This window comes from Sus scrofa, chromosome 1 (genome assembly GCF_000003025.6).
Source record: "Sus scrofa isolate TJ Tabasco breed Duroc chromosome 1, Sscrofa11.1, whole genome shotgun sequence".
NCBI classification, from domain to species: Eukaryota; Metazoa; Chordata; class Mammalia; order Artiodactyla; family Suidae; genus Sus; species Sus scrofa.
This window is the reverse complement of record NC_010443.5, coordinates 31,183,776-31,199,057: the sequence shown is the minus strand read 5'-3', so window position 1 is coordinate 31,199,057 and position 15,282 is coordinate 31,183,776. Positions and strand designations below refer to the sequence as shown.

At 42.0% G+C, this 15,282-nt stretch overlaps 1 protein-coding gene across 1 annotated transcript in view; it reads right to left on the bottom strand.

Annotated features, from left to right (window-relative positions):
* The window catches only part of STX7 (syntaxin 7), a 52,148-nt gene extending 37,995 nt beyond the window's left edge, over nt 1-14,153 (bottom strand). Inside the window, exons 1-2 of the mRNA XM_001926476.4 lie at nt 14,011-14,153; nt 6,515-6,665 (exon numbers count right to left, since the gene is read on the bottom strand). Coding sequence (XP_001926511.1) covers nt 6,515-6,599 — 85 coding nt within the window. The 5' untranslated portion in view covers nt 6,600-6,665; nt 14,011-14,153. The remainder of the gene's footprint in view (nt 1-6,514; nt 6,666-14,010) is intronic.

Sequence of the window (15,282 nt, the reverse complement as noted above, 5' to 3'; positions counted from 1 at the left end):
ACTGAAACCTAAACTTCCCCACATTTAAACTTTGAAATGCAGACTTTAAAGAATTCACAGTGATAACTGGTTTCACTGAATTCATGACCCCAAATCTCAAATGAGTACTCAGCCTATCAAATGATTTGCAGATATTTTCTCTGCTTCCCTGAGAATCTACTCTCTCAATTGTCAAAACTACAAGTAGTTTGCTTTCTCTTCCTTCCATAAACTTCTAGCAGCTTTCCCTCCCATTCCTTCTTTGATGCCTTTGCCGCCTATTTCCTTTAAAAACACTCAGAGAGGAATTCTCCATCTTCATCCACCGCACTTAGCGTCCACACCACACACTCTGCATCAAATCTGTACAGTGGGTAAAAGGCAAACCACCCACTCGGGGTCCATTCCCTGCCCCTTCTCATCTTCGAAGACACTTCTTTTGCAAGTATACTCTCACTAGAATCTCCCTTTGGTAGTGGAAAAACACACCTCTTCCTTTGACCCTCTTTCTCCTTCCATGGTAGAAGCTACTATTTGTCTCCTCACATGACTCCTCCCTTCTCTCACAAAAGGAGAAATCCCCAATTTAGCGAGCTCACTGCAATCCAGCTAAAAAATGTTTTCAGCCTTCCTAGCAGTGGGTGCAGCAGAGTGACTATGTCTAAATTCTGGTCAATAACATATGCAGAGGTGAGTCGGATTCTGGGAAGTCTCTTTAAATGGAAGACGGTCCTCCTTCCTCGTTTTCTCCATCCACGTGTGCAAGAGAGATATGAGACTTTTTTTAAAATTTCTGAATTATCAAAATCTGTGCACCATCTTTTCTTTTAATTAAAAAGGTTTTTTTTTAACCTTTTGACTCCCTTCACCCACTTCCCCCCCCTCCAAAACTGCCAATCTGTTCTGCAATTCATCAGCTTAGTTTGTTTGTTTTGGTGTTTTTTTAAGACCCCACACATAAGAAAGATCATACATACATTTCTCTAACTTAATTCTTTCAACATATTGCCCTTGAGATCTATCTGTTTGCTGCAAATGGCAAGCTTTTCTTCTTTATTTTATGGCTAATATTAATAACCACATAATTATTCTACATTTATATAATATTTATAATATATAATTATATAATACATAATAAATACATATATACAAAGATATGATATTATGTATTCATCTTCTTTATCTTCCCATGGACACTTAGGTTGCATTCATATCTTGGCTATTATAAATAATTCTGTGATAAATGTGGGAGTGCAGATACATTTTCAAATTAGTATTTTTGTTTTCCTTGGATAAATACCCAGAAGCAGAACTGCTGGATCACATGGATTTTAATTTTTTGAGGAACCTCCATACCATTTCATAGTGGCTGCACCAATTTCTATTCCCATCAACAGTACACAAGGTTCCTTTGCTCTACATCCTCTCCAACACTTGCTATTTCTTGTTGTTTTTATAGTAGCCATTCTAACAAGTGTAAGGTGGTATCTTACTAATCTACATTTTCCTGATGATTAATGATGTATCTGTTGGCCTCCCATGTCTTTGAAAAAAATACCTATTCAGATCTCCTGCCCCTTTTTTAATCAGATGGTTTTTCTTGCTATTTAGCTGTATGAATTCTTTATATATTTTGTATTAATCCCTTATTAAATATACGATTTGCAGATATTTTCTCCCATTCAATATGTTGCCCTTTTATTTTGTTGATGGTTTCCTTTGCTGTGGAGAAACATTTTAGTTTGATGTAGTCCACTTCTTTAGTTTTGCTTTTGTTGCTTTAGCTTTTGCTGTCAGATTAAAAAAATCACTGTCAAGGCCTACGTGAAGGAGCTTACCATCTACATTTTCTTCTATGACTTGTGTGGTGCAAGACAGTGGTCCAGTTTCATTCTTTTGTATGTGGCTGTACAGTTTTTCCAACATGATATTGAAAAGACTATCCTTTCTCCACTGTATATATTCTTGGCTTTATGGTAAATTAATTAATGATATATGCATGGGTTCATTTCTGGGATCTCTATTCTGTTTCATTGATCTATGTGTCTGTTTTTATGCCAATACCACGCTGTTTTAATTGCTACAGTCTGTAATTAAGTTTGAAATCAAGGACCTGATGATTCCAGCTTTGTTCTTTTTTCTCAAGAAGGCTTTGGCTATACAGGATCTTTTGTAGTTCCATACAAATTTTAAGATTGTTTGTTCTTTGGAGTTCCGTCGTGGCGCAGTGGTTAACGAATCCGACTAGGAACCATGAGGTTGCGGGTTCGGTCCCTGCCCTTGCTCAGTGGGTTAATGATCCGGCGTTGCCGTGAGCTGTGGTGTAGGTTGCAGATGCGGCTCGGATCCCGCGTTGCTGTGGCTCTGGCGTAGGCCGGGGGCTACAGCTCCGATTAGACCCCTAGCCTGGGAACCTCCACATGCCGCAGAAGCGGCCCAAAGAAATAGCAAAAAGACAAAAAATAAATAAAATAAAAATAAAAATAAAGATTGTTTGTTCTATGAAAATTACCATTGTAATTTTGAGAGAGATTGCACTGAATTTGTGAACTGCTATGGGTGGTATGAACATAATATTAATTCTTCTGATCCATGGACTATCTTTCCATTTATTTGTGTCTCCCTCAATTTCTTTCCTTAATGTCGGGTAGTTTCCAGTAGGAAGTCTTTTACATCTTTGGTTAAATTGATTCTTTTCTGATACAACTATAATGGGACTGGTTTTTTTTTTTTTATTTCTCTTTCTGATAGTTTGTTACTAGTGTATAGAAACCCAAGACATTTGGGGGTAATGATTTTGTAATCTGCAACATTACTATATTTGTTTTATTAATAGAGTCTTTTCTATGCAAACAGTGACAGTTTTACTTCTTCCTTCACAATTTGGATGCCTTTTATTTGTCTTTCTTGTTAAATGCTGTCTAGAACTTCCAATACCATTCTGAACAAAAATGGCAAGAATGGCCATCATCTTGTTCCTGATCTTAGAGGAAAAGCTTTTAACTTTTCACCACTGAGTATGATGTTAGCTGCAGGTTTGTCATATGTGGCCTTTGTTATGCTGAGGTCTGTTCCCTCTATACCCACTTTGCTAACAGTTTTTATCATAGATGGATGTTGAGTTTTGTCAACTGTTTTTTCTGCATCTATTGAAATGATTATATGCTTTTTATCCTTCATTTTGTTGATGCAGTGTGTGTATCACAGTGATTGATTTGCAGACGTTGAACCAGCATGGCATCCCTGGAATAAATCCAGGGATTTAGTCTTTCAAAGTCACCAGTTTGCCAGATCCAATTGTCTGCTTTCATCTTATTCTGTCTCTCAGCGGCATCAGATCCGTGAGGCCTCACTCACTCCTGAAACATTCTTTTAATTTCTGGAAACCCAGCAGATCCTGCTTTTCTTCTTACCTCACTGGTCGCTCCTTCCTGACTCTTCATGCTGTTTTCTCCCCACTTTCCTGATTTCTACTTGCCCTCTTCTCTGAATTCTACTCACTCCATTGTGATTATTTTAGACCTAGGGTTTTAAATACCATTTATATTTTATCACACTCTGATCTCCAAATTCATATATCCAAACTAAATGTTTGATATCTCCACCAAATGTTCAAAAGACATTGCAAAATTTACGTGGCCAAAACAACTCCCGCCCCCCATCTCCTGAACTGTAGTTCTCCCATCTTAGTACCTTCTCACCACCAGCCACTTGGCTGCTCTATGCGAAAATCATGGAGTCACCCTGGACTCCTCTTTCCCTCTCATCCCCACCTCCCCATTCATCAAGTCCTGCTGACTCTGCCACACATTTCTCCAACTCCTCCGTACCAACCCTGTGCAAGCCAACATCTCTCTCATCAGACCCCTGCCAGGGCCGGTGTGTCTCCTTCCAGTTCCTCAGTCTGTTTTCTAAGCAGCAGCCAAAGCGATCTGTTCCAAGTACAGATCTGATTGTGTCTCTTCCCCGCCTCTTAGAATGAAATCTAAGCTCTGCAGGCTCTAGATGACCTGACTGGCCTCTCTGATTTCATCTCCTGCCACTCTTGCTTCAAGTGCTGTGCTTCAGCCACAGTGGATTTTTTCTTTTTTTCCTGTTTTCTGAATACCCTAAGCTCTGGACCTTTTTTTTTTTTTTTTTTTTTTTAAATACTGCTGTGGCCTCCATCTCATGCTCTTTCCCAGTATCTTATCCTTCTTCTCACTACCCGCCCCTTCTCATCCTCATTCAGGGGAGAACCAGCTAAACTAAGGCAGCTTCTTCCTAATTGCCTGTTTTCACATCACTCTCATTTTATGTTCTTCATAGGAAATTACGTTGTTCATTAAATTTTTTTTAAACCATCAGTTTCTTCTTATACTGGCAACTACAGGACAACAGGACCTTGCAATCTTGCTTACTGCTGGATTCCCAAGGTCTGGAACAGCAAACAGTCAGTGCTCAGTAAATTCTTTGATGAATGAAAAACAAAAAGTCACTCAGTCTGAACCATTACTCCAGTGTCTAAAACTCTTAATAACAGACCTGAGAAACATCTGACCATCACATCCTGCTCACTTAGTAACAGGGACTACACTCCTGAGTGGACAAAGCCATCCCTGAACAACTAGGATTATTCAAAAGCCCCTATTTCTTCTCAAGCTGAAGTCTGACTTCTGTTCCTTCTGTTTATCCTCAGAGGCCTCTATCACCAAGTTGAGTACGTTTCTTCCGTTTTACACAGATATCTGAGGGTGGTGACAGTACCTTCATGATTGAAGAGTCCCAGTCCCCTTAACAGCTCTTCACAAGGCTATTAAAAACAAAGAGTTTCGGGTCTTATCATCACCTTCCCACATACCCCCGAACTGCCCCAAACCGCAAGGCAGTCACACTTAGCTATCAACTATGCCATGAATACGTGGCTCTGGCCAGTTTACCACATCTCTTCTGGCTGGTCTCAAGTGGGAGAGTGACCTGACTGAAGTTAACTCTTCCTTCCTTCCCGTTCAAGCTCACACACCGTCTCCAATCACGTGACTTTCTCATACCACTAAGTGCTGTTTCTGCAACCTCTGGGTACTGTAGTCATTCCTCATCCTCTTCCCAGAATTCCTGACACCGTTTAGCTTTCCCAACACAGCACACCTGCCCTAGCTTATGGAAAAAGACCTCCTCGCTTCCTTTCTTGGATAAAGACCCTGATTTTCAACACACATACATTAAAATTATAAACTCTCTTAATTTTCACACAGATAGTCTGAAGCAGACCAGCACTACTTCCAATCGGCCCCAAGGGAACCACAAAAAGGAGAGGCCCTTTTGGCTACCTTCAGAACAGATCTGATGCTGGAAGAGCAAAACTGAGCCAACACTGGTGTTCTGGGACAAAGTGGAACAATCCGTGCTACACCAAACCAATAGACCCTGCTGGGGATAATGTGAGACCTCTTCACTATTCCCTTCCCTTCCTTGCTCCTCCCAGGATAGCTTGAGTATTGCCCCAAATCATAATAAGGCTTATCTTACGCTGCTGTGCACAGCAGCACTTTTTTAGAACCACCTATAATCTCATTTTACTCCCTATGACTCTAAAACACACTGACATCTCATTTCAATCTCACAGGTGGAGTAATAACTGTTGGGAAGTTAATGATTCAACAAACACAGTTTGGCCATCAGAAAACACTGCAGATGTTCTGTAGTGTGTTAGAATTCTAGTAAAGAGAGTGGCTTTACGAGACAGGCTGAAGAATCAAACTAGGTGTATTAACATACCCTGAAAGAGTCCAGGCAATGGGCCCAGAGGGCCAAAATACTGATCACAAAATGACTAGAACAACTCAGCTATAGGATCAGCTGTAATTTAGAAAAACCAAAAAAGAAAAGAAAAAAAAACTCTAGGCTCAAATCTTCTATACTGATTGTTATTTTTAATTCTTGTATATATTGTGAAGAGTAATAATTTCTAGCAAAATGCTACATTACATCAGTTTTCTAGTAGTCTGTCTTGCAGAGGTGTAGCAAAGGATAATGTGTGAGGAATCTGGATAGTTATTTTTATATCTGCTTCAAGAGATAAAAATGTCCCCTCCTTAGTTCACCCCTGCTCCTTAATAATGTACCATATTACTTTTGTAAAGGTGCAGATGTTTTGTAAAGGTACCTTTACAAAATTAGCCTAAACCATATCCAATCAGATTTTATTTTTAATAAACATATGTTCCTTAACCCTTGTTGGTGTTCCTTAGCCCAAGCTTACGGGATTTAATCAAGTCTCGTTTTCTCATCTATAGCCAGATAGGTTTAGAGCAAACCTAAGAATCTATCCTTCTGAATCTTTCTTTCAATAATGAATGTTTCTTAGGTGCCTGACACTCTACAGAAAAATGCATTAAGTGTTAATCTTTTCTAATATTAATTATTTCTTCTCTACATTGTAAAGAGGTCTAGCCTTTAAAAATCTGTTTCTAGAGGAACACTAACTGTCCTCTTATAAGTCTCCAAGTTTCAGTTAAGAACTGAAAACCGTGAGGTCAACGAAAACTCAACTTACAACATTGTGTGATCTTCTGGATGTTGGAAGAGATACACTGGGCCAGCTGGGCTGGGTCACCACCAATTCCTGGAGTGTAAGACATGGTTGATTTGCTTGTTCACTAATTTCATCAGCTGTTGGTGGGCTGTGCAGTTTTCTAAGCAGTCACCTATACAACACAAAAGAAAAATCACATAATTGTATTTTTAAAGTTACTGGCTTACATCTTCCAAAGTGTCAATCTGGGAGGTTATAAGTACAAATTTGATGACCCTAACAGGGTTGAAATCTTGCACAGAACACATCAAAGAGTAAAACTCATGTCTATATTTTTTAAAATGGAGTTTATAGGATGGAATTGAATTCAACATTTTAAACAAAATAACATTCAAACTGTCCATCCCCTTTGGAAACACCTGTGCTCTCTCTAAGGAAGACTTCGTAAGTCCCTTTCTGTGTATCATTTTAATTGCTTATACATTTTCTCCTTAACTAAACTGTGAGCAACTATAAAGCAGGGTCTACATACTATTTATCTTTCCTTCTCCGACATTTAAAATAATTCCTGGCAGAGAGGAGGAATTTAAATGTGAATTATAAGGCTCACGGATTTAGGCTATCCCCAGAAATTTCACTGTATTTAACTTACACAGTAATGGCTCACTAATGTGTTTCTAATTTTAATGGGAAAGGTCAAATGTGAAGGAGCAAGCCAACAAGTAAGAAAAAAAGCAATGCCTGTAAAATGCCTATCATACACACACCTTCCTGACAAAGCAAGGAGAACACCTCTCTTCTGCATAAGCAACGTCTTAGGACAGGAAGCTAAGATGCTGCCATAGGAAGGAGTTAAGATGAAGTTCTGTTCTTCAATCCACACCAGTCACACCATGCCAGTCACAGTTTGGAAAGAAAGGATAAAGAGGGGTGTGGATGGCAAAGAATTTCAACGACACCTACACCATCTTTTCCCAGAGTGTGCACTGAATATTGCAGAGACATGGGCAGTCGATGTGTCCCCTAACTTTGAGGCTGCTACAAGTTGGCTACATTCCCTGTCTTAGATGAAATAAACTCTGTGGAGTTGCAAGCAGACAAACAAAACCAAGGTAAACTACCTGCTCAAGTTTGTCATCTAGAAAAAATGATAAAGTTAATAAAGTAAAACAACAAACACAGTACGAATCAGCAAAAAGTCACAGGGTAGGCAAAGTGACAGGGTTGACAAAGAGGAAATACCACTATCACCCTTACCTAGAAAGAATTTGTGAAACCTGGATATAAGACTTGGATATCTGAGGAGGGCTGCACGGAAAACAAAACATGCAAAGACATGAAGCCTGGGGCAGACAGACCCAGACCATGGGGACAGTACAAATGCAGTAGGTCATTTATCAAAGGAGGGGAAGTTCTGTCAACCCTGAACCAGATGCCTAAAGGCTGGGATGAGTAGGAGACAACCTGAGAAAGGGAAGGAGAGGAGTGACTTAACATTTACTGCACACTGTGAAATTAAAAGCATTTCACACAGATTGTCTAATTTAATTTTAAAATCTCCCCCTTTAAAGTAGGTAGTAGCAAATAAACCTTGCTTTCACAATGAGCAAACTGTGGCTTACAAAGATTAAGTAACTGGAAAGGGACCCGACCCACCCACCAGGTGGAGGTGAGATTCAATCCCAGGGTTCTGGTTCTAAAGCTATACATCCTTGCTAATGTCATGGAAGAGGGCAGGCCCTGGAAGCCAGGTTGAGGCTGAATATGTTCCAAGAAGAACCCCTAGAGATTTCTGGTAGGGGAGAAGAGGCCACAAGTAAATACGTGTTCTGTTTTAAGGGCTGGTGCTGGCAGGAAGTACCACAGGGGAACTGCTGCAATGGGTAGGCCAGTGCTGGGCCGTGTCTGTACTCTGGTGCATTGACGCCACTCCGGAATCCTTGGGAGCTTTTAGAAGCTCTCCTTTCTCCCTCATAGATCCACAGGTCCAGAAAATCTATTCTCAGCCCTTTGGACCTAAGTCACTGAAAAGAGATCCAAAGCCAATTTCACAAAAGTGTTAATTCAAACCTCAACTCAAACAGAACCGCAATAGGGCAGCAGGGAAGAAAACTCCCTTCAGGTAGCCCTGGCCTTGGGCCTGCAGCCCCAAGCAATGCTGATCCTGGGAGTCAATGAAACCTATACCATCCTAAGCTCCCTATAAACTACCAATTGAACCTTTAAATTCCACATCTTTTTTTTTCCCCAATAAGAGCTTTACTGAGACAATTCACATACCATATGATTCACCCACTTAAAGTGTACAATCCAAAGGTGTTTTTATTTATTATTTATTTATTTATTTATTTGTCTTTTTTTGCTATTTCTTTGGACCGCTCCCTCGGCATATGGAGGTTCCCAGGCTAGGGGTCGAATCGGAGCTGTAGCCACGGCCTACGCCAGAGCCACAGCAAATGGGATCCAAGCCGCGTCTGCAACCTACACCACAGCTCACGGCAACGCCGGATCCTTAACCCACTGAGCAAGGGCAGGGACCAAACCCGCAACCTCATGGTTCCTAGTCGGTTCGTTAACCACTGCGCCACGACGGGAACTCCCAAAGGTGTTTTTAAATACAAAGTTGTGCAACCATCACATCACGTTAAAACATTTCCTTACCCTCCAAATAAAGTCCATGCTCATTAGCAGAGACTCCTCACTTCTCTCCAACTCCCCAGCTCAGGCCACCACGAATCTATCTTGTCTTTATAAGTTTGCCTATTCTGTACATTTCATATGAAGGGAATCGTACAGTATGTGTTCTTTTGTGACTGATTTCTTTCTCTTAGCGTGTTTTCAAGGTCCATCCATGTTGTATCAATACTTCATTCCTGGGAGTTCTCATCATGGCTTAGAGGAAACGAATCTGACTAGCATCCATGAGGACAGAGGTTCAATCCCTGGCCTTGCTCAGTGACAGAAGGATCGGCATTGCCATGAGCTGTGGTATAGACTGCAGATGCAGCTTGGATCTGACATTCCAGTGGCTGTGGTGTAGGCCAGAGGCTACAGTTCCAATTCAACTCCTAGCCTGGGAACCTCCATATGTCGGGAGGTAACCCTAAAAAGACAAAAAAAACCCCAAAAAACCTTCATTCCTTTCGCTGCCAAGCAACCCTCCACTGTACAAATAGGGGCAATGCTCTCTGGGCTCAATATATCCTCCTTTCTCCTCTCCCTCTGCCAACCAGATCTCCAGAAAACCTGGCACACAGCCCACACAAACACACTGATCGAGGAAATGTTCCTTTTTCTACTTTGTGTACTCTCTTGGGGTGCTCCTCCGTCCACACACACAACACACTGACACACCAGTGGCTCTCAGATCCATGTCTCCATTAACTCTATTTAGTGTCTACTTGTCTTTGAAGCTACAGGAACCTGCCAACTACCTTTTCAGCTGCCAGGGGAACCGGCAATAGAAATCTCTACTTTGGGGCAGACACTCAGCATGTGGGCCTGCCGCCAGGATCCAAAGGAAAAATGTTTATCTCAGGGCCCAGGGCTTTCCCAGTCTGCAGAGTTGGAAAGGTACAGTTGCTTGGACATCTGCAGCACCAGCATCAACAGATCATGACAACCTCACCTGCATCAGAACCACACAACCACATTATTAGCAGAGCTTGCTCTGTGCCCAAAGAGGAAGTATAATCACTGAGTCCCATTGATTTCCACTTTCTCTTAACCCTTGAAATTCAACAAGCCTGGTCTAAACCCTCTCACTGTTTTCTTTTACGGTCTCCTTTCCCCTCTTCAGAGAATCAACCAACCACCTACAAACGCTACCATTTTCCTCACCCCTTTACTCAAGCACCTAAATCTGGGAAAGTTCCTGCTGGTGCAGTAACTAAGCTTCATTCATCCAAAAGCTATTACTGCTGGACTGGCTGGCATTTCCTCAGAGAAAGGGCCCAGTAGTGGTTCCCTCAGCTCAATGCTGAGCAAACAGTGAAAAGAAATTGTGAATAATGGAAGGGAAGGTAGGTAAAAATCAACAAAATTAGCTCTGGCTAACTTATTCCCAAGCATTTAGGACTTTTGCAGCTATTTTCTCAACTGATTCTTCCACCAAGCCTATGAGATAGGTGCAATAATAATTATGATTATCCACATGAAGAAGCAGAGGCATAATAAGCAATGTGCTTAATGTTGCTAAAGAGTTGAAATTTGAAACTAAATCTTAGAGTCCATACTTTAAAACTCAAAACCATACTATGGCTTTGTTATGTAAATAAACTGAGAGGGGAGCCCACTCAATTTAGAAAAACCAAACTTACCACTTTCTGCAGACTCTGTTTGAAGTTTTGCTAAACCCACGAGGAAGATGAGGAAATGGGCTTGGGGTAACTATAAGAGTGGATCAAGGAAACACTGATGAATAGCTTACTGCTCTTCCCTCTCATTCTACTCATAGGGATACTGAAAAGACAATAATGGGCAGCCCTTCTGATGATGAAATATGAAAAATAAAGGACGCAAATGACTAACTTTACTGTAAAAAACATAACAACAGGTAGCTAACTATAAATTGATGTAAAAGTGTATGCTCTCTGCCTATAGGCAAATCAACCAAGTTTTCCTGATGTCTGCTTTCCATTCAGTCTCCAGCACCTGGCCCATAGCTAGTATGTACAGAAGTACTCTTGCTGTATACTTTTGAAAGCTCATTCAGAATTCCTCGTTTTATTGCTAAGAATAAAAATATCTCACTATCGGGAGTTCCCGTCATGGCTCAGTGGTTAACGAATCGGACTAGGAACCATGAGGTTTTGGGTTCGATCCCTGGCCTTGCTCAGTGCGTTAAGGATCTGGCGTTGCAGTGAGCTGTGGTGTAGGTCACAGACGCAGCCCGGATCCCAAATTGCTGTGGCTCTGGTGTGGGCTGGTGGCTGCAGCTCCAATTCGACCCCTGGCCTGAGAACCTCCATATGCAGTGGGAGCGGCCTTAGAAAAAAGTAAAAAAAAAAAAAAAAAAAAAAAAAGACAACAAAACAAAACAAAACACCAATATCTCACTACCTATATCTGGTGTTCAAATATCACATGTGTGGCCACTGGCTTGGACAGCTCACCAATGGACTACTTCCATTATAGAAAAGTTCTATTGAATGGTCCTCACCAAACCTTAATAAGTAGCTTTCTATGAGGATATATAAACACTATAAAGGGAAAGAAGGGAGGAGCAAATCAAAGTACAATATTCCTAATGAGAATCTTCTTAAGACTGTTTCTAAAAAGCACAAATAAAAGAACAAAGGAAATTTTAAAGAGGAATCTTGCGTGTCAAACACTATCCTTAGTTACTGCTGGACAAAGTGTAGCCTCTTAAGCTTCCCATGAAGTACAAATATCATTCTCTATAAATCCAAATTGGATAAAGCAACAGCAATAGTCAGTTTCACTTTCTTAGTGGTGAGCACCAGCATAAAGCACCGGACTTCCCTTCACCCCATGTTCCAAAACGGTAAATTCCCAGAAGGGCAAAGGTTTTTGTTTTTTTTTTTTTAAATCTACTTTGTGGACTTCTCTACTCTCCATACCTGGATATATAAGAGGTGCTTAATAAATATTTGTAGAATAAACAAATGTAACTATTCCTAAGTACTCACACCTGGTCTGAGGATAAATATTACCATTTCTAAGACAGCACTGCAGAGCCTTCTTTGAGATCCAGGATGTCCCAGGCTTAACGATGCCTGGGGCCATCACCTCTCCCTAGAAGGATTTCCCATGATCTCCATGTGACTGGCTCCTTTTTCCCAGGGTGCCATTTCCTCTCCCTAGAAGGCTCTTCCCATGATTCTCCATGTGACTTGCTCCTTTTCCACAGCAAAGTCTCATCACATGCTAGATAAGCATTCCGTAGTCACTTTGATCCAAGTGAGAAGTCACCACCTGCCACTCTGCTGATCTAACTTACTGCATCATGGTGCTAATAATCATTTAAAATTATCTAGTTAGTATATCATTTATTATGTCCCTACCTCTGGAACATAAAGAGAGACAAAGCTGTCATCTTGTGGTATCTGTGCTGTGAGGGAGCACAGATGTTCCATGAATGTGCGGGTGATCCCTTTACTACAAACAGGAGCATTCTCCACCTGAACTACACGAACTGCATTCTTTAGCTCAGCTCTTGCATCCATTAAACTATTATGCCATTTGGGTTTAGTTCACAATACCGAGGATTATTTTTGATCTGCTCATACACCAAACTTTCAAATAAAATGGAATCATGGCAAACTTTACTCAGGCTTACTGCACGTGCTTCCTATCATTTATTTTTCAACCAGCAGCATTTGGCTAAAGTTTAGGATCGTAACCAAAATTAAGGCTTACTTTGTTTGGGGGAGCAGTTAATGCGTTAACATGGTATCATATTAACCTCCACAGAAACTTTGAAACTGGAGCTTAAATTTCAACGAGTCACAAGTCTGAGGCAAACTTCTCAAAGTGGCCTGCAAAGCAGAGGCCTGTACACATCACCAGACAATTGAACACTGCTATCAGTCTCTGTACTGGGGGACGATCGGGCCAACCTCAGAAGAAACATTCACCTCCAATATTACTAAAGAGCACAGCATTTCATAATCACTTCCTCTTCTTCCAGAGTTCGCACAAGTATTAAATTACATATAACTGTAGTCAGACTGTGTTGATTTGAGTTAAACAAAAATTACTGTATAAGAGTCTAGCAAATGTAAGAAATCTGAGGGGGGAAAAAAGCATTTAACCTGAAAGGCAATTTTTTTCTTTTTGTCTGAATTTAAAGAAAGTAACAACCTGAAAACCAAGAGGGTGGGTGTGGGGAGGTGTCTTGAGATATTGCATGTATTGTAACTGGCTTTATGCAAACCAATTAAGGACATCACTGAAAGGGCCAAAGAAAGTTAGCATATCATAGTCTCCAAACCAAAGAGAAGACCAACTACAATGAGCCTCTGTATTAATGTATATGGTTCCTTCACTACAGAAATACGTATCTTCAGTTCTTCTACATTTGGGAGGAGAACTTTAAAGCACGTTTTCTAAACCCGTGAATTAAAAAGAGGAAGAGGTCAGTTCATGTCCAGCCTGAGGCAGAAGAAGCTGGATTCCAGAGCTGGGCCGGGGCGGCTCGGACGCCAGCCCCGCCCGGGAACGCGCAGCCAGCCGGTGCGCCTGAGCAAGCGCGGCCGGGGAGGCAGGGGGAGGCGGCGGGGCTGCTGCGCATCAGGCGGCGGGAAGGCCGGGCTGGCAAGGCCAGCAGGGACCGGCGGGGCCCGCCTGACCACGCCGCGCACGGAGCCGAGGGGCGTGGGGAGCAGCGCGCTCCCGGGGCTGGGGCAACGCCGGCCCTCAGACTCCCGAGCGCCTGCCGCAAAGCGCAGGGCGGCGGCCACCTGACAACGCGCGCAAACAAGGTGGCGCGACAGCCACGGGGACACGCGCTTTCGGGGCGCCCGGCCATGGGCACCTCCCGAGACTCCTCTTACCCCGACTTCCTCTGCTTCCTTCTTCTTCTTTAGCCGCGGGCACCCAAGGGCCGCAGAGCCCCCAGCTGCGATTCTCAGCTGATGGGTGGCGGCACCAGGATGGCCAGTGCGCATGCCCGCAATACCTCCCTGGGAAGGAGGCGGAGCTAGCTCCTCTCTCATTGGCCAGCGGGGTTAAATGACGGCAGCCCTTCCCCGCCCCTCTGGTTCTAAGCTAAGGAATGGGGGTTCCAGCAAAATTGCAAGGGAGGTGTTTTTTGAGGCCTGACCTGCGGATGGTGAACGTCTTAGCCTGCGAGCAAAAACAGGAGGAGGGAATGGAGAGCCCCTCTGTTTATCGGGGGATGCCGGCCTCCCTAGCCTCGTGTCTTCAGCTGGCCCGATTAACTCATGCCTGCCTTGCTTCTTAACCCTTGACTCTGTAGTAGACCATATTTACAACTCCATTAAAAATGCGGACGCCCGCAAATGAGGCCCTGGGGGGAGGACATACTAACACGAATAGAGGAAATTCAGTCAGGAACAATGAAGGAATAAGCGAAAAGTCTTTCCCATGTGCTAAGTAGACAAGTTTTCATACATATACAAGTCATTCTAAGCATCCTCAAGGGCGGGAAGTAGGTTTCACCGGATTTCCAAAACATAGAGAGGTTCTCATGATAAATAGTCAAAGTAATTGTTAGATAAAAGTATAATTTCTTTTGATGAAAGAATACCAAATTAATTAGGCCTTTTTCTGTAATAAGACAATATTTCTAAAAGGATCGTCAGGATATCAAAAGTCCAGATAGACTAAGGTGGAAAAAAACAAAACAAAACATATTTTGAATTGGTACCACCTGAGAAAAGTCTAGGTTGTTTGGAATCACATGCACATATATGTACATATGTGAGAGAGATTAACCAAGGATAAGAAACAGAAGAGGCTCTCAGTTCACTTTTCATTTTTCTATTTTTAAGAGAGATGCAGGAAGAAGAAGTATTTTCTATTCCTCATTTTTCCTAAAGAAAACTATGGTGTAAGTGTGATAATAAGCAGCAATTATACTCTGCCTCTGTGAAGAGGGGCAATAGAGATGGGCACGCTGGCCAAGCAGAAGGTACACACCCCATCTAAAGGGGCAGCATGATTCAGCTAGAGCCAACAGTAGACTTTTAGGAATATTGCCTAATATAAGCAAATTATCTGCTTTCTTGAGATATAGTGGAAATTTGATTCGTTTTTATTTTACCCCAAACTTCTATACTTCTAAATTTTTTATTAAAGTATAG